We start from the raw sequence: 27866 nt of genomic DNA, 5'->3' as shown, positions 1-27866 counted from the left end.
CTGAAACTGGCTAATAAACCGTTGATTGAGTTCTGCTGATGAAGCGTCTGGACTCACGAACTGAAAGAACCGCAGTCAGACTTTATTGCGGAGCGTCTCTCCAGTTCCCCTTTCATGAGTTCCTCTTTCTCTAAGATAAAATTAATGGTTTAGTCTTCAAAGAAATGATGAGGATGAGAGGAGATGTGTGAAAAACTGAAAAATAGCAGGATATATGGTTATGTCCATATAATCTACATTTGCTAGACCTGCCACAATAAACAATAAATCAATTAATCACGTGATGAATTAAAATTAGATCAATAATTTCCATTTGCATGATTTATTGTTTTTCTCTTTCTACCAAAGTCTGGATGATAAAAGTCTTTGTGCTGTTTTGGTCTCAACTAGTTTCTTTTTTCTGAAGTTGACTCTGTTTCGTTCACAGGTTTCAGGATCCATTTTATTTGTTGTTTCTGTTGTTTTGTTTGTTTATTGAGGATATTTAAAATGTCTTCCAGTTCCAGTGGTAAATGTTGATTAGAATTTAAAGTTTATTGATCTCTGAGAACGTGTTCTTGCATTATTATGTGATTGTTTCTATTATATTCCTTGAAAATGGTCTCAAAACAGCAACATTGTGGTTTATCTCAGCTGTAACGTCTCGTACTGACACAACCATCTGCTGCATGACCTTGAAGATCTTCAAGTTTTTAATCTGCAAACTGTATTGAAGTGTTTGCTGGTCCAATTCTGCAAGCAGCAAATGTCACATGTAAAACATTTTTTAAATGTCCATCTATTATCATGTCTATTGTGACAAAAGTATAAAAAATACATTATTTGTTTTTTTTCTATACAAACTATGTCTAAGAGAAGAAACTTTCATTGATTCATTAAAATCAACCTGATAATTCATGTTTTGTTTTATTAAATCAGAATAAATTTAAAACACACCAGGAAGTCAAGCTCCGACTGAGAAAAACAAGAAGAAGACTTTCTCAGACTTGTGGTCTAGTCAAAGTCTGGCATGTATTGAGTCTACAGGCGGTTCAAAACAGGAAAACCCCAAATGTGGCTGAATAACAATAGTTCTGCAGAGCAAAGTGGGCCAGAACCCCAGCATGGTGCAGTCAGACACTCAGAGCAGGTCTGCAAACACGCAGCTGCAGTTGCTGCTGATCAACCAGCCTGGACCCAGTTAGAACCAGTGAGACGGCCCAGTTAGAACCAGGACCAATAACCAAATTATTAGACAATCTCTGTTCCACAGTCGTGTGTTTGAACTGATTTCCTCCTTAATAACAAAAAGCTTCATGTAATTTAAACACTGCATTTTATCTTCATTGTATCATATTTTTATTAAAGTCCATTTAAACAATTTGATGACCTGAAACGTTTCCATGTGCATGAAGATCATCTCCAGGTCGCCTCCTGTTAAAGACAAACATCTTCTTTAACATGTCAAATTGAAAGCATTCAAGGGCCACATTTATTTCTACAGATTTTTCTATTTTTATCTCTTTTATAATATTCTAAATAGACAATATTTTAATAAAGCAATGAAATCCAATATTTGTAGAGAAGGACAAAATGTAAGCAGTTTCTGTTGTTTAAATAGATCAAATTTTCAAGCATTTCGGGAATTTATTGCTAAACAATGTTCATTAAAGAGAAATGCTTTGTCTCCTACCGAAATGAATAAATATTTTAAGAAGATTTATTTGTGACTAAAAGCTGAGTTGTTGAATTTTGACAAACTGGACATCCCTGAAATAAATGTTCTGCAGAATTATTCCATTATCATATTGTATCCAATGTTTCTGATCTTGTCTGCAGGTTTAGTTCCGCTACACAGAAATGAAGTCACCTGTCGGCCAACATGAGAGCCAAATAAGGAAGCGGAACTCGACCTGAACGGAGCTTCCAGGTTGCAGAGGTGGGAACGTCAGTGGCTTCAGATCTGGGCATCAGAGACATGAAGAAGAAAATCACCATCATTCTGGCGCTTTCTGCGTTATTCACTCTGACGTGCTTCACCGTCTTTTTACTCCACAGCAAAGACGCTTCTTTGGTTTTTCCTTCCTTGCCACAACAGGTGGTGAAAGGAAGCAGGAGCGTTTTTGGAAAGATGATGGATCATATTCGGGTAAAGAAGATCCCAGACGTCTCCCGGAAAACAGCAGCGACCTCGGCTCAACCGGCTCCGCCTCTGGATCCGTGTCCCGACTCGCCTCTGTCTCTGGTGGGTCCGCTTCTGGTTGAGTTTGAAACTATTCGCAGTCTGCAGTGGGTCCGGAACCAGCTGGGGTCGGTGCTGCAGCAGGGAGGCCGGCACAAACCCCCGGACTGCAACCGCACGGCAGAAGGTGAGGCGGCGCCTTTAGACGGGAACGTTCATGGAAATAAATACATGCATTCATAATAAATATATATGCACGATTAAAACATGTTGAAGAAAATGTTTTACCGTTTGAAACCAAACATCTCAGTTTTCCAGGTTTTCGGGACATTTAAAAAAAAATCAGTTCATAGTTAAAGTTTCTAAATTACGTTTGGAACCAAAATTACTTCTGTTAAACTTTCCTGAATATGAAAACGTGGAAAACTGAGATGTTTGAGATAATGAAACATTATCATGTTCATTATCTCATATATATATATATATATATATATATATATATATATATATATATATATATATATATATATATTGGACAATGAAACTGAAACACCTCTCATTTTAGTGTGGGAGGTTTCATGGCTAAATTGGACCAGCCTGGTGGCCAATCTTCATTAATTGTACATTGAACCAATAAGAGCAGAGTGTGAAGGTCCAATTAGCAGGGTAAGAGCCCAGTTTTGCTCAAAATATTGCAACGCACACAACATTATGGGTGACATACCAGAGTTCAAAAGAGGACAAATTGTTGGTGCACGTCTTGCTGGTGCATCTGTGACCAAGACAGCAAGTCTTTGTGATGTATCAAGAGCCACGGTATCCAGGGTAACGTCAGCATACCACCAAGAAGGACGAACCACATCCAACAGGATTAACTGTGGACACAAGAGGAAGCTGTCTGAAAGGGATGTTCGGGTGCTAACCCGGATTGTATCCAAAAAACATAAAACCACGGCTGCCCAAATCACGGCAGAATTAAATGTGCACCTCAACTCTCCTGTTTCCACCAAAACTGTCCGTCGGGAGCTCCACAGGGTCAATATACACGGCCGGGCTGCTATTGCCAAACCTTTGGTCACTCGTGCCAATGCCAAACGTCGGTTTCAATGGTGCAAGGAGCAGAAATCTTGGGCTGTGGACAATGTGAAACATGTATTGTTCTCTGATGAGTCCACCTTTACTGTTTTCCCCACATCCGGGAGAGTTACGGTGTGGAGAAGCCCCAAAGAAGCGTACCACCCAGACTGTTGCATGCCCAGAGTGAAGCATGGGGGTGGATCAGTGATGGTTTGGGCTGCCATATCATGGCATTCCCTTGGCTCCATACTTGTGCTAGATGGGCGCGTCACTGCCAAGGACTACCGAACCATTCTGGAGGACCATGTGCATCCAATGGTTCAAACATTGTATCCTGAAGGAGGTGCCGTGTATCAGGATGACAATGCACCAATACACACAGCAAGACTGGTGAAAGATTGGTTTGATGAACATGAAAGTGAAGTTGAACATCTCCCATGGCCTGCACAGTCACCAGATCTAAATATTATTGAGCCATTTTGGGGTGTTTTGGAGGAGCGAGTCAGGAAACATTTTCCTCCACCAGCATCACGTCGTGACCTGGCCACTATCCTGCAAGAAGAATGGCTTAAAATCCCTCTGACCACTGTGCAGGACTTGTATATGTCATTCCCAAGACGAATTGACGCTGTATTGGCCGCAAAAGGAGGCCCTACACCATACTAATAAGTTATTGTGGTCTAAAACCAGGTGTTTCAGTTTCATTGTCCTATATATACATATATATAAAATTCCCTTCTCACCCACCGCGGGTGGTTCTTATCCTCTGAGCTCGGGTCCTCTACCAGAGGCCTGGGAGATTGAGGGTTCTGCGCAGTATCTTGGCTGTGCCAAGGACTGCACATTTCTGGACTGAGATGTCTGATGTTGTTCCTGGGATCTGTTGTAGCCATTGGTCCAGTTTGGGGGTGACTGCCCCGAGGGCCCCGATGACCACAGGCACCACTGTGGTCTTCACCTTCCAGGCCCTCTCCAGTTCCTCCCTGAGGCCCTGGTATTTCTCTAGTTTCTCGTGCTCCTTTTTCCTGATGTTGCAGTCACTTGGTATTGCTACATCTACCACAACGGCTTTCCTCTGTTGTTTATCCACTACGACAATGTCTGGTTGGTTCGCCATTATCATTTTGTCTGTCTGGATCTGGAAGTCCCACAGGATCTTAGCTCTGGCGTTCTCCGCCACCTTTGGGGGTGTTTCCCACTTTGATCTCGGGGTTTCCAGTCCATATTCTGCACAGATGTTTCTGTACACTATGCCTGCAACTTGGTTATGTCGTTCCATGTTCGCTTTCCCTGCCAGTATCTTGCACCCTGCTGTTATGTGCTGGACTGTCTCAGGGGCCTCCTTGTACAACCTACACCTTGGGTCTTGTCTGGTGTGGTATATCTGGGCCTCTATTGCTCTGGTGTTTAGGGCCTGTTCCTGGGCGGCCAGGATGAGGGCCTCTGTGCTGTCCTTGAGTCCAGCTTTTTCCAGCCATTGGTAGGATTTACTGATATCAGCCACTTGGGTTATTTGCTGGTGGTACATCCCATGTAGGGGCTTGTCCTCCCATGATGGTATCTCTGGCACCTCAACCTCCGTTCCATGTTGTCTGAGATATTCACTGAGCACATTGTCTGTTGAGGCTTTGTCCCTGATGTATTTATGGATCTTAGTTGTTTCGTCCTGGACTGTGGTTCTCACCCTCACTAGTCCTCATATATATATATATATATATATATATATATATATATATATATATATATATATATATATATATATATAATTTAATTTAATGAATCTGCCCTAGCATGCTTGTTGCTAGACTAATCATCAGTATATTTCAGGTTAGTTAACTTGAAGTGAGTTATTGTGGAACAACTAATTTTGTGCTTAATGTATTTTAATATTAATTAAATTATAGAAAATCACAATTTGAAGTGTACTATCACATGCTTTTTTTGGAACCACTAAAGGTATACTTTGTATACCTTTATGGCTTTTTATACCATATAAATGTGCTATATTTATATTTAAGGTTTACTAAAATATACTATTTGAAAATACTACCAAAAGTACACTTTCAGAAAAGTATTGTTTATATATATTTGTAATATATTTTTTAAATGTGCATTTAAAATATAAATTTTTACAAATTCATTCAAAGTGTATTTTTTAAAGTATTATTTTAGTAACATATTTAATTATATTGCCAGGCCTGTTCAGAACTGAATGACTGCTGGTGAGGAAATTCAGACATTTGATCCCAGTCTGTTGGAGTTAGGATGGATCTAAAAGTTGCAGGATGGTAGCTCTGTAGGACCGGACCGGACCGGACCTGAGCACCCTCCAGCCTTGTGTGCATTCGAGACATTATGGACCCTGTTACTGTGTAACAGGGTCCATAATGTCTCACTGGTTCTACCAGTTCAAACTCTCCCTGCGTCCATCTTCTAGGTGGCTGTCATCATCCCGTTCAGAAACCGGTATGAACACCTGACCCACTGGCTCTACTACCTCCATCCGGTCCTGATGCGTCAGCAGCTGGACTACGGTGTGTACGTCATCAACCAGGACGGAGACGGAGCGTTCAACCGGGCCAAGCTGATGAACATCGGATTTGTTGAAGCACTGAAGGAATACGATTACGACTGTTTTGTCTTTTCTGATGTAGACCTGGTACCAATAGATGACAGAAACCTCTACAGATGTTCTGACCATCCCAGACATTTATCTGTGGCTATCGATAAATTTAACTACAGATTATCCTCAGTAACAGCCTTCGGTGGCGTCTCCCTGCTGACAAAAGAGCAGTTCCTTAAAGTCAACGGTTTCTCCAACACTTTCTGGGGCTGGGGTGGCGAAGACGACGACCTGTACAACAGAATCATCGTAAGAGGAATGTCCATAACTCGGCCGGACGCTGGGATTGCAAAATACAAAATGATCAAACATGGAAGAGACTTGCACAATGAGGTGAATCCAGAAAACGCTGTCAAAACACAAAAAACCGCAGAGAATATCGAGACTGATGGACTAAACTCACTCAACTTTACAGTGAAGGAGATTTTGAAGGACGTCTTGTTCACTTTAATCTCTGTGGACGTTCAGGCTCCATGACAGTGACTTAAACACCGGATCTTACTTGAAATGGTGGCAGCTATGGCTTTGTTCCGATAGGTGTGTGTGTTTTCCTGAACGAGGCCTGGGTTCATTATCTTGGAAAATAACAATCAAGATGTGAAAGTGTAAGGTAGCACAAGTTAAATGTATGAACTTTGGTTACCAGAAAGCACAGATACTTTTTACCCAACTGATTTTCTCAGCCAACAACAAGTTGTTTTTCATGCTGGTTACAAACACAATAACATATTTATGCATAAATAAGATACTGATCATGTAGTGTTACATTTTTTGTGGTCAGATTCTGTCTGACTGATAAAGATGTGAGTAGCTCGAGAAGAAAGCTCCACATTTGGTATGTTACGAAACAGAAGTGGTTTTTAATGACGTGTTTTGTAGTTCGAAGCTGTTTTACTATAAAAGGCAAAGAATGTAGGTAGAACAGCAGAACAATGTGAGAATAAGGAGATAATTTAAATGCACAAATAATATGTTGATGTTCTGGCATGTTTTGCTGTTATAGTGTGTTTTTATTCCACCATCCCACAACTTGTGAAAAAATAACAACCTTTTTCAAAAAATGGCTACAGGTTCCAATTTTTTTTTTTCAGTTTCAAAATAATCAGTTTCAAATCTTTTGGGTTTCTTTTTGAGATAACTTTATGGCACAGATTTAGCTCCATATAATGTAGGAATTCCTCCACTGTTGTCATTTTTGATATTTTCCTAAATTGAGAAGATAATTTCAAGCTAAATTCCCTTTCAGTCATGCCACCTCAACAAGAGCACAGAAAACACAACTGCAGTGATTCTTGGCAACATTTTCGCTCCCAACCAGTCAGTAATAGGGGCTGGTTAAAAATCAACTCCTATTTGCTTTAGTGGCAGGGCTCTAATGTTAATGTTTCACTTTCTCCGCTGCTGGCAGACAATAACTCTAAAACAGAGCAGAAATTTCATGTCACAGTTCACAACTTCTTCTGTTCACTGATTGGCTGGTCAAAAATCAGCCAGAGGAATCCAAGTGAAAGGGAGAAATCCCAGAAAAATCCCAGAAATTTCATTCATTCTGGGGAAAAATTCTAACCAAGTTTAGAATAGAATAGAATAGAATAGAAGTACTTTATACATCCCAGCAGGGAAATTACTTCGCAGTTACAGCATAGAGACAAGACACAATAACAACGTCCGGGTGTTGATTCTGGAGTTTGGCTGCGGTAGAGCTGATGACGTCACAGGCCACCGCTGCATCAGCTGATTGGGGAATGTAAACAGCAATCAAAATGGCAGATGTAAACTCCCTCGGTAAATAACACGGCTGCATTCCCACAGCCAGAAGTTCAATGTCCGGGCTACAAATCTGTTCCTTCACGTTAACATGACCAGGATTACACCACCTCTCACTCACATAAAGTGCAACCCGCCGCCCTTCTTCTTCCGACTCTTGGAAAAGTCCCTGTCCTGCTGCACCAAGGAAAATCCAGGGACCTCCACCCTGTAGTCCGGAATAAGCGAGTGTAGCCAGGTTTCCGTGAAGCAGAAGATACTGCACTCCCAGTACTCCTTCTGGGTCCTAACCAGCGCTGTGAGTTCGTCTGTCCTATTTACCAAAGACCTCACGTTCCCCACAATAATCGCTGTTACTGCTGGCCTGCGCCGTCTCTTCTTCTACCTCCGTTTAACTCCAGACCTACAGCCCCGTCGTCTCCTTCATAGCTCCTCTGGGACCACAGGCCCGTCTCTGGGCAGCAGCAGAGGCCCACACAGCGCGAGCAAACAATGCCGCTACTCCGCTCGGCGAGGTTCTCCCCAACTAAGAGTATAAAAAGTAGCAGAAGAACACGGAGAACATCGACAGAACCACATCCAGCCATTGTGGAAAGCTTAACTGATGATCCATGGGTTCTTAAAGCACGGATCCTTAATCGGTTACAGCACATATACACAGATTAACACACACGACGGGAGCTGCATCTGCAGGCAGCCAGCTGCGCCGGCGCCATCTTCCATTTACCTCCTGGATAAAGCAATAAACTGATTAAACTGTTTTTCTTAGAAAGTTGAATTCAATGCTACAAGCTAAACCCAAACCTGACCTGCAGATATAATAAATTATTTAAAGTGTTTCATCTGCAGCTGAAAGCCTCGATGAAAAAAAATGTAATCAGTTTTAGTTAACTTTAGTTATTTTAGTTAATGATATTGAGAGTAAATTAAATACTTGTTACATTTAGTATTACAGATAAAAAATTGGTATTGGCAGAAAACTGTAATCGGTGCACATGTAGAATTAAAGTTTTATTTATACAGAAAGAAAATTTGATGCAAGGGATTTTTTCTTGACACATTAATTTGACTACATTTACATTCAAATATAAACAATAAAAACAAACACATAAAAAGTACAAGTTCAGAAAAAAAGATATTCATTCATGTGTTTTATTGAGTCTAAAAGAGTGAATTAATGTTTCGAATGGAGCTTTGAGTTCATAAGTGTAGCTCCTCTCCCGTCCTGGTGGGGGCGCTGTGGTCAGAGCGACAGGTTGACGTCGCTCTTCAGCTTCCCGCTGCTCAGGCTGTGGATCATGGCGATCATGGCCGAGTGTTTGTTCAGCTCGTCTTCCTTCTGCTTTAACTTGCTCTCCAGCTGGCTCTTCTGCAGCTCCAGAGACGACGCCTGCCAGAGGTCAAAGGTCAGAGGAAGACCGAGCATCATTGAGCTGCAGTTTAGAGTTTTCTATCAGCACCTGCTTTTCCTGCAGAAACCTCACAGCTATTGGCCACCAAGGAGCAGGAGGCCATAAACAAACAAATAATGAATAATAATAGATGGACTATTGGTAATCATTAGCATAGCTTTGGATCAATAACAATCATTTGGCCAATAATAAAATAATAAATTCCTCTAGTACTTAATAAGCTCCAGCAAATGGTCATGGATGAAAGTCTTCAGTCAGAGGACTCTTCAGTCGTTGGAACACTGACTGCTACTGGAGATTCTTCCTTCTATCCACTGATTTGTGTAGAGAAATGAACTTTCTGATGCTTTGCGATTCTGTACAGAAACTCTGGTTTACTGGAGGCGGCCATTTTAGGAAGCCATCTTTAGCAGAGTTGTGGAAATAAACCCAAAACAAAGAAGGGTGCTTGTTTTGTCCGACTGCTAACAGCTAACAGCTGCTAGCCGCTCACCTTGATGCTAACGTCCTTCCTGGCTTGCTCCGTTTTGTTCAGCTCCTTCCTGAGGACGTCCAGCGTCTCCTCCAGGTCTCTCCTCTCCTGGTCCTTCTCCCTCAGCGTCTCCTCTTTGGACTGCAGGTCTGCATGCAGACCTAAAACAAATCAGCAGAAACATTTGAAAACTAATAACTTCAGTGTAAGCCCGTCGTAATAATCAATAAATCTATAATAAATAAAAACGAGCTCAATAACATCCATCTTCATGATTTATCGTTTCTCTCTTTCTATCAAAAACTGGATGATAAAAATCTTCAATCTGCTGTTTTGGTCTCAACTCATAATTCATTTCATTTGTAGTTTCTGTTTTGTTTATTTATTTTAGAAACTTAAAATGTCTTCCGTTGTTAAATGTTCATCAGAATTTAAAGTTCATTGATCTTTGAGAACATGTTCTGGCATTTTCATGCCTTTATTATTATGACATTGTCTCAAAACAACAATATTATCGTCATGGTGACAGGTTTAGTTCAGAGGTCAGATCGCTGCCAAACTGACCTGCAACGTCGCTGTTCTTCTTCTCTACGTCCAGCCGGAGGGATTTGATCTCCGCCTCTCTCTCCTGCAGCTCTGATGTGATTCTGAAACAGACGGAAACCAAACCAAACTTCTACTTTGTTCAAATGCAGAGAATAAAAAGCAGCTGGAAGCTCCAGCTGTCGGCTTCCTACTTGTCCCTGTGCAGCTGCAGAGCTTCGTGGTTCTTCCTCAGCGTGTCGTTCTGTTTGCTCAGAGAAATGTGAGCCGCCTGCAGCTCTTTCAGCAAACGCTCCGTTTCATTAAACCTGCGCAGATAAAAGCATGTCTGATTTCCAACTGCTGGGAAAACAACATTGGTCTTTAACATGGCAAAAGCACTAAATCTTACCAAGTAGTTCAGGTCTAATTACCAGAGCAAATATCTTAGTTCACTTGAAATAAGGCAAAACTGCGGTAACTTACAAGTAACTTTTCAGCAAGATAGTTTGTTTAAAGTCAATAATTACTTTTTATATCAATATAAAAAAGGTTCTAGTTCCATTGGCAGATTATTTCACTTACAAGACATTTTTTACATGTTTAAAGTGAAATAAATTTCCAATGGAATAAGTTTTTTCTCATCAATATCAAGAAATTATTGACTGAAAACAAACTCCTATTTATTGCTGAAAAGTTAGTGATAAGCAGAGGAAAGCAGAGCATCCAAAACGTTTACGCAATTAAAAGTAAAAAGTATCCGTCCAAGAAATGACCAAATTAGAGTAAAAGAGTATTTGGTAAAAAGTCTAACAGATCAAATTATCAATCATTAATATTCAAAAATTACATCATCAGATGGATTAAAATATCAAGCCAAGTGGAAATTTTGGTATTTTAACGAATCAAAATCACAATAATTTATACCAGTGACACAAAAATAACAAAAACAGGCAACAGAACATTTTTCCAAATCAGTTTCTTTAATTAAAAATCTTATGAAACTTTAACACAAACTGCAGGTGTGTGTCTGAATCTGGGGAAGTTTTGGTTATAATATGTTTGTTTTTCATGCACTGGGTAGAAAATCCAGAAATTTTACTCGAGTAGAAATACTTTACAATAAAATTACTCAAATAAAAGCAAAAAGTACAGTGGAGTTATTCAAGTAAATGAAACTAGTTACTAGCCAAAGTTAGTTTAGTCTTAATTCCAGTGCTTTAGTAGAAACCAGGCCACAGCTGCTTGGTGAGGTTTTGTGCCTCAGGATGCATGAGGATGTCATTTTGCCTCTGACCTGTTGAGCAGAGCGTTGTAAGCTCCTTTCAGAGTCTGGTGTTCCTCAGAGTCCCTCTGCAGCCGAGCGTTGTGCTGCAGCAGCTCCTTCATGTCGGCTCTGGACCGCTCCACCTCCAGAACCTGGTTCCCCAGCTCGCCCTGCAGATCCTCCCGCCGACGCTCCGCATCCTTCAGCAGGCAGGCCAGCTTCCGCGCCTGCAGGAGGGAAACCAGCGAGAGACAAACTGCAGATCTGGAGGATTTTACCGACAACCCGTTTATAAAGTTACAGTCAAAATTTAACAGCAATAATTTAGGTTATTTAGTCTGGTGTAGGAGGAGAGTTTATATTTTCACCATGTTATTAATTCATTTATAAATGTGACAGTTTAAAACTTAATATGTATTTAGAAAGATACAGTAAATATTTAGCTCGTTAACTATATATCTGGTTTGTAGCTAAATATTTCTTGAAACTGTAACAAATTACTGGAAAGTTAAACCCCGAGTTAAATAACTCAAGTTATTGCTGTAAATCATTGATGGTGTAACAAACAGAACCAGCTGGAGTTAATATTTTCTTAACCTGATGAGTTTGATGACTCATTCAAACTGTGAAGCATTTATTTACTTTCTTACCTAAAGGTTTCCAGACTCAATATCTCAACTAGATCATCACTTATTGTATTTGTGTGAGAAGCTGAGTTAAAGTTTTACAGATTATTTTGTTATGTGGAGAATCTGAGGAGTTTCCTCTTCACTGAGAATGATTTCGTTTACCTGGATGTTCATCATGAAACAGAATGATTTCGTTTACCTCGGCCTCAGCTTGAGCTCTCTGCAGTCGATACTGAGCGATGAGACGGTCGGCCTGAGACAGAGCCAGAGCTTTGGCCTCCAGAAGGTCCTGCAGGCGGCTCTCCTTCGACTAAAACACAAACAACCAGCAGCTGGACGACGAACTGAACAGGAGATTTAAAAGCAGCTTTTCGTATTTTACCATTAATTCTGATGTTTTGTTAAACTTACAGCAAACCCAGCCAGTTTCTGCTCGTAAACGTCGATGATCTCAGACAGAGGAGAGTCCTTCGTCGGTTCCTGCAGCTACAAAAAAATAAATAAAAAACAGAACAAATAAATTATACACTGCAAAAAACACAAAATCTTACCAAGTATTTTTGGTCTAGTTTCCAGAGCAAAAATCTTAGTATGTTTGAAATAAGATAAAACTAACTTGAAAGTAACTTTTCAGCAAGAAATATCATCTTGTTTTAAGTCAGTAGTTCCTTAATATTGAAGAAGAAGTGCCAGCTCCATTGGCAGATTATCCTAAGTAATTTTCCCATATAATCCACCAATGACAAGAACTTTAGCAATTTTAGGGACATTTGATTTCAAACTACCTGTAACTGAATAGTTACTTATGTTTTTGTTTTGTCTTATTTCAACTGTACTAAGATATTTGCACTAGAAACTAAACTAAAAATACTTGTTATATTTTGTGTTTTTGCAGTGTAGAAAGCTGAAATACTTTTTCTGCTGCCATGTTTTTAACTGAGTGTCTGTTTGTCAGATAATACAGACAATAAGAGATCAGCGCTCTGACAGTAAAACAACCGAGTCTGAAGAAGCTAAATTATCTTCATTAACAAACCTGGATGATAATCAGATTAATATAAAGAAAATATTACGTTTTTAATTCATGAAGTCTTTAAGTTTGGTAGAAAATGCAAATCAGGAACAATGAAAAGTAAACAGAAACAAGTTTTTCCTTTATTTCAGGATTAAAGTGCCTTCATTCATACTCTCAAGTTTTTTTCCAAAGGTGTCAAAAAGGTAGAAAAATCCATAAAATATCGGTAAATATTGGTTATCAGCCATAAGAGGAATATTGATGTTGGATATTGGTCCAAATTTTCATCCATAATTAATTCATTTCATCCCATTTTTAAAAACAAACTGGAAAATTAATGTTTTTGACAGCTAAAGATTTGAGATGTGCCTTGCATTTGCTCTCCCCTTCACTTTGACACCCCTAAATAAAACCGATTCCCTCCAAAGCTGGAAGAGGAACCAGAAAACACCTGCAGAAACAGAAGCAACTCCACAGCCGGACAGAAGTCTGCACTACACTGTTCATAATTTTACTTGTTAAAACATGAAAATCAGGACATTTTTCTCCATTTTGTCACAAAGGTGAAAGGTCGTTGCTGTGGCAACGCCTCCAGAGTTTTTACCTCCATGCCGGTCTGCAGCTTCTCCACCAGACTGCTCACGCTCTTGTTGCCGCCGGAGGCGTCCATCGTGCTGGAGTTCATCCAGGGAGGCGGGACTTCCTGCACAGCGACGCGCTTCGCCGTCAGCTCCGCCTCCCTCTGGCGGTACGCGTTGTTAGCGGCGATGCTTTCCCCCAGGCTGGCAGGACAAACACAGACTCAGTCAGCAGCAGATCCTCCAGGACTCTGACAGGAAGCCAAACGGCAGGGAACATTTTCTGTCATTTCTAAAAAATAAGAACTGATTAAAATCCGATCTGGTAAATAAGAAATCTGAGATTTTACTGTTTATAGCCCGACTGCGTGAAGACATTATTTTCATCATGTTTCTTATTAATGCTGAAATAAGCAATAGATCAATTAATCAAATGATAAATTAAAGTGATTTTTCTCTCTTTCTACCAAAAACTAGATGATAAAACTCTCCAGTCTGGTGTTTTGGTCTCAACTAAACATTTTTTTGAAGGACAACTTTGGTTGGAGAAACTTTATAATTTATTTTATTTATTTATTGTTTCTGTTTTATTTGTGGATATTTAAAAAGTCTTCCAGTACCAGTGTCAAATGTTCATTAGCATTTAAAGATTACTGATCTTTGCAATAACTTCTGAAACAACTGATCGTCCAGTAAAGTTCATTATTGTGACTGGTCTACTCACAGCAGTGCTGGGAAGTCTGGAAGGGGCGTGGCTTCCAGCAGCAGGGCGAGTCCGGTCTGCACGCGCTCCCTGTGGTGTGAGGTCAGAGCCAGAGACACGGGGGTCACCGTCCTCTGGTCCTGCAGGGTTTAATGAGAAACGCTGAAGATTTAAACAGGAAGTGAGGAGGCCTGGCAGGAGTCGTTGTTCACCTGCAGCATCCTGTAGAAGCTCGTCTCCATGTCCTTTACCTGCTGCCTCAGGCGGCTCATCAGCTCCAGAACCTTCAGCAGAGCTTCTGCACACAACTGTCTGGAAGGAAAACCACAACGTCACGATTTCTGCTCCAGAACGGATCGATTTCAATAAAAATATTTACAGCTTTAATTCGCAAACTGATGCAGTGATTAGAAAATAAAATTATTTCATAATAAATATCGCCCTAAAGCGTTTTTATGTTGACTCACCTGAGGTCGCTACCGGAGACAGGAGGCAGGCAGGTCAGGGGACTGTTGCTATGGCAACAGGAGAGGAGAATTTCTACCTGAGAGAGGCAGAGCTGAGCGCTCACCTGAGAGGACACCAGAGACCTGGTGGCGTCCTGGCAGCAGAGGGGTGGAGCAGGTGAAGGAAACAACCCGACTCCTCTCCATTTAGCTCAAGGTTAGTTGGTTTTAGTTAGTTGTTTAATCTTGCTAGCTCAATATATAACTTTTGTTTTGAAACTGCTTGCAAACTAAACAGTTAGCTTGGAGTTGAGTATTTACTTTGCTAAATAGATATTTAGCTTGCTAACTAAATGTTTAATTTAACTTACCAACTCAATATTTAACCTGAAGCCAAATATTTAGCTTACTAATTAATGTTTATTTTGGTAAGTAATTTTTAAGTTGCAGCTAAATATTTTATAAACTAAATATTGAGCTTTCTTAGTAAATATTTAGTTTAAAACTGTGACATTCATAATGTCACAGTTATTGAATGAATAACAAGGTGAAGATGAACCCCATATTTTTTCTGTCATGACTGCTCATCTTTAGACACATTAATTTAAAAAATGCAAAATTTTAAGGCTTTAAATCCCCCAGGTAGCATCACAGCGCTAACAGACACGCATGCAGGCCTGTGGTGAGGATATTGAGCAGCAGGGTGCAGACGTGGGTGATGCGGTGGCAGTGTTTCCTGAGGTGAGCGTCTCCTTTTGCAGGATCAAGGCCCTTCAGCAGCCCCAAGGCGACTGGAAGCAACATTTCCACGAAGTTCAGCGTGGATCCAGACACGCTCTCCGCTCCCAGCGACTCCTGGATGCACAGAAACGGCCATCAGGACAGAAGAGGACGGGTCGACTCAAAGGTCCACACACACACAGACAAAGAAAATCTTTATTGTGCATCAACAACATTCAGATTTCAGGTCATTTACTGAGGAAGACACAGCAGTGGATTAAAGTAAGAGCTTCAGACAAACTGGAGGGGGTTAGTGATGCCTATGCAGAGTTTGTCCTCTAGGGGGCAGAGTACCACTTTAAAAAAGCTGCTGAACGCATTTAATTTTTATCCTGTTTGTCATTAAACTATTCTGGCCTTAGAGTACAACTTATATCCATACATCCTAGTAAATAACTAGTAGTAACTAGTTACATTTACTCAGGTACATTTACTTGAACAACTAATTTTAATCATTTTATTATGACGTATAAATTTTCTATGTTTCCTGAGTGAAATCAGATTAATAAAGTCATGATACCTCCAGCAGCTCGGTCAGCAGCTGTAGCGTCTGCAGTGAGCATTTCTCAGCGCCCTCCACAGGCGAGGTCAGCCACTGCACCAGAGCCAGCCCACACTCGGCTTTCCGGCCCCCGTTCGCCTCGCCCGTCTGTCCGTGGCCAGCGGCTCTGAGTTTGGCGCCGGCCGGCCGGAAGACGACCTTGCAGAGCTGCGAGCGCAGAGCTGCGACGCTGCACATGGACAGGAGGAGCTGCAGCACCTGCAGCGACACACAGGCTGCGTTAAAGGGGCTGCATCATGTTTTCCAGACACATGGAGCCATTTTATAGCACAATCAAGTAAATATTTTAACTTTAGTTATTATGAAAATGTTTTATGTATCAAATATGATCTAAAAGAAATCTGACTTCCTGATTAGCGCCTGAAAATTGGGCCTCTGTCTCTTTAAGAAGCTCCTGCTCTTTTGGAAGCAGTTTTCTGGAACAAACTTCTAGGAAACTGTAAAACTGCTGAAACACTGAGTTCCTTTAAATCCCACCTGGTTAGAGCTGCTTTTGATTCATAACTGGAATACTGACCAATATGCTTGATGATGGTTTTTGACTAAATGTCATATTTCCTGCTTGTTTCATAACTGATTATTAAAAGCAGTTGCTGCCTTGTTGCTGAAATGTTCTATGAAAATGAACCTGACTGCTCACAGCCACACATTCCTGCTTTTTAAAATATTTGACTTGGTTTTAAAGGAAACTAAAAAAATGGGTTTATTGGAATGATCAAAATTGAGAGAAACAATCCCCTCTGCATTCGTTGAATCTACAGATGGAGAAAGTCACAATAAAACAAGATTATACACGATAAAAACCTGAAACATTACATGCATACAGAACATAATGAGTGATGAGCCTCACATCTGGACCACAAAGTTCCTTCCTTCAATTTTCTGCTATAAATCAACCAACTGTTTCTAGGTATTAAGTTCTTGTGGGAAACATTATTCGCTGCTGCATAACGACTCACATTCAACCTGAATCCATCTGGAGAAAAACAAAGTCGTGTTTGATCAGGAAAACTTAACGTAAAGGTTTCACTAATTATTTACATAATCACTTTATGTAAATAATTATCAATGCTTAATATTTATGTGTAAAGGTGGTAAAGTATAAGCAAGTGTTTTAAGATAATATATCTGCACACATATGAATGGTTTTATTGCTTTAGACCGTTTTTAGATGCATGTATCAGTTGTTGTTTTTTACATGAAGCAATTCACCACAAACTGTTTCCTGTTCTGATGATTCATGTCTGATCAAATTAAAGCCACGAGAGCAGAAAAAGTGTCAACTGATGCAAAGGCTGAGATAAGAGGCCTGATGAACAAAGTGTCATTCACAGATCTGCCTGGTCCAGAACGCAGCTGCTGGCGTTCTGACTAAAACCAGGAGGACAGAACCATCAACCCGGTCGGTATTTTATAAACCACTGAACGGATTGAAGATCTGCTGCTGCTGGATCAACCTGCCAGACCTCTCAGGCCCAGAACCAAACACGGAGAAGCAGCATTCAGCTTCTATGACCACGAATCTGGAGCAAACTACCTGAAAACTGCAAAACAGCAGAAACTCCGAGTTCCTTTAAATCAAGGATAAGAACTTGTTTTGAAACATAATAAATGAAACACTAATCAATATTTTCATATGTAACGACGGCGCTCATCAAAATGTAACGCTTCAATAACTGACTGTGTCTTCTATGAATTTGTATTTTTGCATTTTTCTGATAGAAACTGAAATTAATTGTTGTTGAAATGTGCTATACAAATAAACTTTCTGGACTCAGAGTGTCTGTCCGTCTCACCGTGGCTGCCGAGTCGGCGTCTTTCAGGTGCAGCAGCCCCAGAACCTGAGAAACGCAGGCTGAGAAGTGCTGATACCTGGAAGCAGAGAGGCGGGTCAGACAGGGCGGCGGGGAACGTCTGGGCCTGAAGAGATCAACTCCACCTGCTCAGGTAGTCGGCTACTTTGGGGCTCTTCAGCAGGTCGACGAGGAGGTCGACGGAGTACTTCCTGGTCAGCGTGCCGCCGCCGTTCAAGATGATGTTGAACACCAGCTGGAAAGTCTGATGGATGTTCTCCGCCTCAAAAAGCTGCAGACAAAAAACATAACAAGTTCAAGGTGTGGAATAAAATAATTATTTACAGTGTGTTTACTTTTATTAGAAGTTTATTTAATATTAATCTTACAATGTTTAATTAGTTTATTATGTCTCACTCGGTCTTACAGAGTCATTGTTTGTCTTTTTAGCCTTCACAGTTTGCCTCAGTGTGTCAGAAGCTTAGCAACAGGCGATAAGTAAATAGTTGTCATACCTTGAGGAGGGACAAGACCAGACCGACGGCGGAGCGATAATTATTAGACACTGAATATTCTGTCTGAAACCCATTTTTAACTGAAAGTTGCATTTTTCTCTGTGTGTGTATTAATCTGATTAGCTCCTTGGGAATGTTGGTGGCGACACTCTGTCTGCGGGAGAAGGACGGTATACAGTTTATGTAGAGAGGCGATTCCTTTGTCTAGTTAGATCTCTGCAGATGTAAAATAAAGCTGTGTTTTGTTCTTTCTCTTTAACAAGGTTTGGACTTTGTTAATTTTTCTCGCTCCACAACAACCAGAAGCTTTTTATGATGCAGACAAGAAACAGAAACAGGAAGCTGAACTAATAAAAATAAGACAGTGGGACAATTTCCACGCATTCAGATAGAACAACATTTAACCAGAAACGACTTTCAGCTGCATCATTTATCATAAACCAAACAGTAAAGGATCCAAAAATACCTTAAAATGAGTAAAACTGGATTTTATTTACCTTAGAAAATCAGAAGGATTTCTGCTCACCTTCTCGCCAACCTTCTCGTTGAGAGTCAGGCTGGCCAGGATGGACAGCGTGAAGATCACCACCGTCAGGCTGTTGTGAGCCAGGAAGTTGATCAGAGTTCGGTACAGCTGCCTCACGTTCTCCTTTACAGTAAAAATAAGTTTTAAAAATACACATTTTACCCACATGAGGAAACCAAACGTCTAAAAACAACAGCGAGGCCAGTTCTTCTTCCAGATTTACACATAAATATAAAACTAACTGCAGCTAAATCATCAACGATCTTCTCAAAATGTGTCTTAAATTCCATGAAAAACGTTTTTTTAGCATAAATAAAACATTTAACATCTTGTTGTGAGCTTGGAGTCTGTAGGAGAGCAGAAAGTTTGAATCTGGTCTCCCATCTATATATCTTCATTAGAGGCACTGATCTACTTTTTCCACCTCCGGTACCGACACCGATATCTGAGGTTTAGTATCAGCCGATAAATTGACTTAAAATGTTTCTTTTTTAAACACAGACATATATGTACTGAATTACACATTTATTTAATGATTTAAATAAATGTTCTGTACTGCAGCAGTACAGAACATTTAGAAACACCAATAGCTTCACAAGTTCGGTCAAATATGCAAAAACAACTTTAATTTGTTCAATCAGAGCAATTAGGAATAAAACAGCCAATTTAAAATAAATAATAAAGAAACAAACTGACAAAAACAACAGGTTGATCACGTTGGTCAAACATGTAAGAATAAACTTCAACAAACTTTTCTAATGCTTCAGAAAGTGAAACCAGGAATAAAAAATATAATGTAAAATAAATAATAAAGCATGACGTCACTCAGGGCATAGAATTAGACTGAATAGATCTGCCCTGATGGATCAGAAATATTGTCACCAAATTGTTTTCAGGGCCAATGCAGAAATTAATATCGGATCAATAATCTTTATCGTCTGTTTGGGTCAAATGAGTCGATCAGTTCAGTTTTCTGTTTCCTGTTAAGTCTTATGAACTATTACATCACATCGCATTTATTTGGCATTTCACTAAAGAAATATTCTATTAATCACATTTTTATATAAAATTATTAATTAATCTGTTAATCCAAAAAATAATCCCTACATTCAATCCAGCAGAAATGCCTGAGATTTTCTCACATGTTGGTGTTACAAGGATTTTTTTTAGCTGCTTTGCAACAAACATTCACTAAAGAAATGCTGTTATTGCATTTTAGCCAATAAAATGTTTATTTCCTTATTTGCATTTTAATGTATGTGTTGGTCTGTCACAATAAGCAATAAATCGATTAATCTGTCCAGGTCAATAATTTTCATTTGCACAATGTGTTATTTTTCTCTTTCTACCAAAAACTGGATGATAAAAGTTTTCAGTCTGGTGTTTTGGTCTCAACTCAACATTTTTTAAAGGATAATTTTGTTTAATTCATTTTATTTGTTGTATCTGTTTTGTTTAATTATTTTGGATATTTAAAATGTCTTCCAGTTCCAGTGAGAAATGTTTGTCAGAATGTAAAGTTTATTAATCTTATTATGTCATTATTGCCATTATATCAGTTGAAAATGGTCTAAGAACAACAATATTATCGTTTATCACAATAACTTCTGGGGCAATTTATTGTCCAGAAAAATTTGTTATTGTGAAATTTGTGTGAATTTAAGTGGTTAAATGAAAACATATTATTTTTTTTATCATGGGAGTGTTCAAAGGCCAGAACTACTGCTGAATGACTCAAAGTTCACCAGAATCATGTTGATCAAATATTCTGTGGTCTAAAACAACACAAGAGGAACTTTCAAGAAGCAGAAATGATTGTTTTAATCTGTCGTGTGAAGCTCTAAGCCAGCTGTTCTCACAGTTTTGTAATATTTTTAATCCAGAAACATGAGCGGCGCTGAAAGCTCACCATGGACTTGATGTGGCTCTGCACTAACGGGTTGTCCCGGCACAGGTTGGCCAGCAGGCCGAGGCACGGCATGACCACGTCCTCCTCCTGCGACTGGCTGAGGGGAACCGTGATGACGAGATTAGAAGATTGTTGTTCACGTTTCATCGTCAGATTACGGCTCTTACATGTTGGTCAGGAGAAAACCGATGAGCTCGCGGATGTAGTTTGAGAACTGGAAGGTGCGAGTGTTGTACGTCAGTTTCTGCAGCACCTGGAGACACTGAAAAACAAAATTGAAACCATTAAAATCACAACATATGGAGAGAGTTAGTGCCTGAGACAGCAGAACGTCTGACTCTACGTTAAACAAACACAATAAATAAAATTAGAACTCGATGCATTTGAACTTAACAGGTTTGGAATATTCCAGCTTATTTTGGTGAACCGTTTAGGTCAGAGGTCCCCAAAGTGCGGCCCGGCCAACGCGTCCCTTTGCCTCTCAGATGGTTTCTTTACAGCTCTGCAGATCTACTGCAGTTTGACTGCAGAGCAGAGCTCAACGTGTTGACATGCTAATTTAAACAAGTTAAAATGGTAAAAGGTAAGAAATGGCCACTTTAACACGGAGCTTCTACAGAGCTGACTGTGAGACCCTCTTGATTTGCAAAACAAGAATAAACTCTGTTTACGCTAAACCTGCTTTATGATGAAATCTAAAGGTGTAAAAACCAAAATATGAGTCAAAATAAAAACAAAATCAGGTTATTTTCTCATTAATATGTTAATACTTTAAGAAGTGTTGAATTTTAAATGTTATTTTAAAAGTTTCTCCATGTTGCTGCTGTTTGTCTCTACCTGCAGCACCAGAGGATCTCCAGGGGTGTTGCCATGGTGATGGATGACAGCAGCCAGCGTGCTGGTCAGGTTGTAGCTGCTGTGGAGAACTTCCCGACTGGCGTCATCGCTCCCTGAGAGAGGAGAATAAAACGCAGCGATGCAGAAAGAGAGCAGGAATCAGACCCGAACAGACCCAACCCGGCTGTGGCAGAACTCACCCAGCTGGGCCAGCAGGGAGATGATGGCACTGGTCAGGGCCGGACTGGTGCTCGGGTTTCCTGCCAGCTCCACCAGCCCACTCACACACTCTGTGGGTAAAAACTGACCCGAGGACAGCAGGCCGTCACATTTCAGGCTGGAAAGCTCCTGAAACAAAAACAGCAGCTCAGAAATCACAACCAAAGGTTTTCATCCTCCTGCCAGGTCTCATTTCACCAACATGGTGCCAGCGATTAGAAGCAAGTTAAGATTTTTGTAGCAACACAAACAGAGTCCTGGTTTGAAACTGATCTGATCTGTGCAGGGAGCTGAAGATCAGGTCCATTTGAAAACCTGGAGCTCATCACTAAATAGAAAAGGAAACAAACAAAAAGCTACTCAGTAGTTATATAAAATAAGCTAATGCACTGACAAACATTGAAACTTTATGTTGATCCTGCATAAATTCAGCAGGACAGAATTATTAACAACTACAATAACCTTTAAACAAACAGCTGTAACTGGTTCATCTGTCACAGGTGTCCTAGGTGACACCATCAGTGGCTGGCAGCTCTGCTAATCCACCTCCTTTGCTTTTGCTGCTCCTCTTTAAATCTACTTTAACATGCTGTGACCATGAGCAGAACACTTCCAGAACTATGAAGCTATAAAACGTATTTGTTTTCTCTCTCTACCTTGACAAGAGACGTGTGTGTGAGAGTGTGTGTAGGTATCTGACTCAGAGAAAGTCCAAAACAATCCCCGTTAGCTCTCACCTCCACCTGTTTCTGCAGCTGCGCAGTGTGCTGAACGGTCCTGCTGTCTCTGTACTGCTGGATGGTCACCAGCAGAGACTTTAAACATGTCGCTATGTCCATCCTGTAGGAGGAAAAACCGCCAGTTTAAACGATTTAACAACCAAAATTCTACTACTCGTTTCAACGAGCGTCCATCTTTGATCCTTCAAGCTGCTAACAACAGTCTGTGGATTACCCTACATTTTCACAACATAAGACGAAACGAGGAGTGTAGTTAAATAATAGCTATATTTAATGTGTTTACGTGTCACAGTAAATCTTTGTGTGTTTGTTTCTGAGTACCTGGGTTGTCAGTTTTTATCTGTCTTCGGGAAACACCAGCAGCCTCCCCGGCAGTAACGTCCTCCCGCTTCTGCTTCGAACTGGGAAGGAACGAACTATGTAGGGAACAAAGGGGGAGACCGAGCTCACTCATTTTCACTTAAAAGTCTAATTTTACTTCTATTTGCTATCAAAGTCAATTATATTCAAACAATATTATATTCCACTGAAATCTGAATTATTATAATGACTAAAAACAGTTTTGTCCTTTAAACTAAAGCCGTTTTTTTTTGGCAGAGCCCCCCCTCTCTTTTCTGTCGTTCAGTAGGAAGGAAGTACGTAATACGCGGAAGTGCAGCAGCTTCTGACGTTAAAATGACTTAATAAAGTTTGAATGAAGCATAAAACAAAACAAAATTAAGCAAAAATCAAATGATTAAAAATGTAATTTATTTACAAATTAAAATGAATAAAATGACCGGAAAAAGTACAAGTAATTCAATTATATTACGGTAAGTAGTACAAAAAGTAACATTTTATTTTGTACACTCGTTGTTTTGACAGGCCTGGGAAACATCTCTCGCTTTAGTGTTAATTTTTCATATATCTCATTTTGGAGTCCACTTGTATCATACAGCAAAAGAGTGGCTCTACTTCAACAAATCTTTACATAAGTAAAAGTAAAAGTTGCCATCCAAGAAATTATTCATATAAGAATTAAAAAGTATTTGGTAAAAAGATTACATAGGTACAGAGCTGATCAAAATATCTGATCATTGAGACAATGAGATAAACTAAAATATAACACTGCGTGTAAATTCTTGTATTTTAAAGACTAAAATGAAGACATTTATTTTAGAACAGGGTAAAGTAATTCCAGTGCCAATATGTAATGTTTACTGTATATTTTTGATCTCGAAATGATCTAAAGGGCTGGAGCAGATCGAAAATGACATCAGAACAACAAATCTTTTGTACGAACAGGAGGTCTGAAGCGTCGGTGTGTCTCTGTGTCTGGTGTACTTTTGGTTGAAACATGTTTATTCTTCATTCAGAGAAGTTACTTGCATATAATCACAAATTGTACTTTATTTTTAAGCAACACTTCATAATAATATAACCCAAGTAAAAGTAAAAATCATGGTGTAGTGAAACTTCTCCTAATAGATTTGTTTTCCCAAAAAGTTACTCAATGTAACTATAAGTTACTCCCAACTTCTGTTTATTTCTCATTATCTGCCTCATATTTTGAGGAGAATCTATGTAAGGAAGAATAAAACTTTAAAATTTTAATGAAATTAAATGAGAGCAAAGGTTGGTCAGATAAATCAAATGCTTAATTCAATTTAAAACAAATAAAACAAAATATTACCAAACATGTTAATATTCTGCAATTTTAGATTTTAAATAAAATGTTGTATTAATTATCTTATTGTCACTAAGTATCTAAGTCCACATAATAGCACAGCATAATTACGTTAAAGAAGGTTATTTTTATTATTTATAGATAAAATAAAACCTATCTGAAAAAATACATTAAATGAACTTAAAAGCAAAGATGCACTCTGCTACATTTTTAAACATATTTCCATTGTAACATCTGATTAAACATAACTGGCCTAGAAAAAAATAGTAAAAATTAAATAAATTATATTATTAAAATGAGTTGATGCCGTTGTGTCAATATATACTGATAACCGCCTCATTTTTGTTTTGCTGATAAAATAAGAAAGCACATACTTCCCTTAATAATGTGAAAATAGTATGTTGTTTAATTTGACCTAAAACAGTAAATATGCCCGTTTTAAAAATGAGAAGAATGAAAATAAAATCCCCCGTCAGTCGACCTCTGCTGTTGATTCATCTGAACACATCAAACTGAAAAAACTGCGGTTTAACCACATCTACAGTTTGACAGCCTCTCTCATTTTAACTTTGACTTCCCCTCTCCCCTTGTTGTATTAGGAATAAAATATTAATTGCCTTTAAATGTGCAGCCTGAAAACAATCTAAACAGTAAAACTGAAGCCTTAGTTTTCAGACGTTTTGATTCGGCTGAGAGAAGATCTGTGAGAAACAAAAAGGGGCTTGAATGCAGCGTAGCTAAGAGTTGTGAAAACAGGCAGGATGTGTGGTTATGTTCTGGTCCACTGGTACTTCAGCCTCTTCTCATGCACTTTGCTGCATGATTGTAACCAGGTTTTTAACATGCAAAGCATAAGGAAGTGACAGATGATCCTATTGGTCAGGTTTTCTGCCTGCAAGGAGCAAAAGTCGCAAGGTGCACAGCGCCTTTAAATCAAAGAAGTGCCACATGCTTCACATGCTAGTCATGTGAAGCGAGGAGAGCCTCATTCAGCTGACCAGTGGATAGTAAAGTGAGAAATGTGGTTCACATGTTCAGCGCCACCCAGACTCAAAATGCATCTAAGACAAACAGAAACTGTTTTTTTATAACCTTCAGAAAATACAGATAGTGCAGAGTACTGAACAGTTAAATACAGGTTAAGGGTTGAAGTAAAAAGAAGTCAGAGTGGGTGTGGCAGAAGAGAACATCTTGGTTTGTCACTTCCTTTATTGCTTGGCAGGTGGTTGGTAAGGTTGTGCATCACGAACAGATCATCTAGTAACTCATTTTAATATTTAAATACTTTAAAACAACATAGAAAGTCATTTATTCGAATCATTTATATTTCTAAAAGCCGTTTAAATGCAGAAAATGTTTAATTTTGCGACTGTGAACCCAAAAGTATTTTCAAACAAAGCTTCTTACATGCAACAGCCAACTTTCCTCAGCAGCTTAAAGTTGGACTGAGGCGATCATTAATAACGAAAAGCTGCTTTGTGCCATGTTGACCTTTTTCAGTGAACTCAAGTTCAAAGTCAACATCTGAGCAGAAAAAAGAGGATTTAAGTGATTTTGAAGAGGGATTGGGTTTTCCATTCATAACCATGTTTACAGGAAAGAGGAAACATTTCAACCAATTCAATTCAAATAGATTTAATAAAGAACAGAACATTAAACAATGCTACATGTGAGAAACGGAGCAAGTAATGTGCAACCCCAGTTTAATCTAAACAGAAAACAAAAACAGGAATAAACAGAAACGGAACAATTACACTGAATTTCATAAGCATGAAAGTGTATTTTACAAATGTGGCTTTGCTGATGTCAGGGTTGAATAGAGAGATTGGTTTCCAGGTGACCAGAAAACAGAGAACAAGAAGAAGAGCTGCAGCAGCAGAGAATCACAGCGATCCGCGCAGCAACGCCGGTTCATCAGAACCAAACAACAGATTGTAGAGAAGTTACCTGGTCCGATACGGTTCCACTTCAGCTGCAACATTCAGATCTAAAGGCACAAAGTCCAGTCTGATCTAGCTTCAAACTATTTAGTTTGGAGCTGAATATTTAGTCTTTTAGATAAATATTTAGTTTGTGGGCCAAATATTTAACTTGTTAACTAAATTCTTAGCTTTAAACTATTTACTTTGGAGCTTAATATTTAGTTTTCTACCTAAATATTTAGCTGAAGACTAAACATTTAGGTTGCTAACTAAATGTGTAGCTTCAAGCCATTTAGTTTGGACCTAGTTTTTTAAATTGTAGGCTAACTATTTAGCTATCTAAATATTTAGTTAGATATAGCTCTTTAGGCAGAGATAATATGTGCTGAAATGAATCGTTCACACTGACAGTTAAAGTTCTGTTCACTACTCAAACATAATGGTTGACGGGGGCGTGCCGTGGTGGTGTAGCGGTTAGCGCGACCCGTATTTGGAGGCCCTGAGTCCTCGACGCGGGTTCGAGTCCCGGACCTGACGACATTTGCTGCATGTCTTCCCCCCTCTCCTTCCCTGTTTCCTGTCAGCCCACTGTCATATAAGGGACACTAGAGCCCAGAAAAAGACCCTGGAGGGGTAAAAAAAACATAATGGTTGACCATAAATATATTCCATATTTCTTCGGCTTCAGACGTGATTTAAAATCTTTAAACTCAGCTTGTCTGGAGCAGAGAAGAAAGTCTTGTCCCTCTGGTGTAATGAAACGAGTTCATTGGATGAACACGATGAACTGTAGCGATCTGTTTGCATGTAAAGACGTTTGTCCTCGTAACTTCCTGAGCTAATGTGGAAATCTAATGCAGTGGCAGATTATGGTTCTATTTCTGCTGCTGCGTTTCTTTCAGTTCCTCCGAACACACTCCGGGTCGGGTCGTAGTTTGCTGCTGCTGCTCAGCAGTGACTCACTGCTGTCTTTGGTTTGTTGTTATGGACTCATGATTGTAAAAATGGTCTACTTCCACATTTAAACAGACATATATGTTTTATTCTGTATCCAGTTCTCCTTTTTACAGGCTCTCTGAAATCAGGCACATTTTCCTGCATGCTAGATGTCGTCTTCCTTCAGACTGTCTGCTTTTTCAATGGATGATCTTGGTGGAATTGGCAATCCATGCACCAAAAAACAAAAACTATACAAGCGAATCGGAAATTTCTGCACAGTACCAAAGCTCTTTTTCACACTGCTAAAACACAAATTCGTATAATTATTTTTCTCAAATTTCTGCTGAAAATATCTGCACTTGAAAAAAAAAATAACAAATTATCTATAAAACCTTACATTGGTGGGGCAAAAGAGTGGTAATCCCAAAATATCTACAAAAACATTTAGAAATTATTTGTTGAATCAAGTTTTAAATGTCCTTTCACCGTCTTGGAGACGCTCAGCTAAACGTCCCTCAGCCTCAGTCTGAACTTTTTCTGATGATTTTTCTGTTTCTTTCTGCATTTCTGGGCCTCAGGTTTGCTGATACGATCTAAAATCTCTTAAAACTGACTTTACTTCCCGAGGTTTCTGTTTCTTCGTTGAGAAATGTCCTGAGCTGCACACTGCAAAAACACAAAATGTTACCAAGTATCTTTAGTTTGGTAACCAAACATGGTTTGGTTTAGTTTATGATCTTCATACACTTGAAACAAGACAAAACTAATTTGCAAGTAACTTTTGAT

At 39.4% G+C, this 27866-nt stretch overlaps 1 protein-coding gene and 1 pseudogene across 1 annotated transcript; one reads left to right on the top strand and one right to left on the bottom strand.

Moving 5' to 3' along the window:
• The first annotated feature begins 1897 nt into the window (after window positions 1–1897).
• LOC111606235 lies at window positions 1898–6907 on the top strand (annotated as a pseudogene).
• Window positions 6908–8766: 1859 nt separating this feature from the next.
• LOC111606180 (protein CIP2A homolog) lies at window positions 8767–26641 on the bottom strand. The gene is made up of 23 exons (XM_023326007.1): window positions 26167–26641; window positions 22875–22969; window positions 22551–22653; window positions 21795–21942; window positions 21595–21707; window positions 20925–21019; window positions 20758–20854; window positions 18849–18971; window positions 17954–18099; window positions 17811–17886; window positions 15973–16212; window positions 15365–15527; window positions 14694–14841; window positions 14439–14538; window positions 14248–14366; window positions 13550–13727; window positions 12342–12416; window positions 12130–12240; window positions 11332–11528; window positions 10250–10363; window positions 10077–10159; window positions 9534–9673; window positions 8767–9018 (listed from the first exon to the last, which is right to left on the bottom strand). The coding sequence occupies exons 3-23, from the start codon at window positions 22650–22652 to the stop codon at window positions 8872–8874; spliced, it is 2715 nt and encodes a 904-aa protein (XP_023181775.1). The 5' UTR covers window position 22653; window positions 22875–22969; window positions 26167–26641; the 3' UTR covers window positions 8767–8871.
• Window positions 26642–27866: the final 1225 nt, after the last annotated feature.

This window comes from Xiphophorus maculatus, chromosome 21 (assembly GCF_002775205.1).
Source record: "Xiphophorus maculatus strain JP 163 A chromosome 21, X_maculatus-5.0-male, whole genome shotgun sequence".
NCBI lineage: Eukaryota > Metazoa > Chordata > Actinopteri > Cyprinodontiformes > Poeciliidae > Xiphophorus > Xiphophorus maculatus.
Note: the sequence above shows the minus strand (reverse complement) of the source record. Positions and strands in the feature narration are given on the sequence as shown.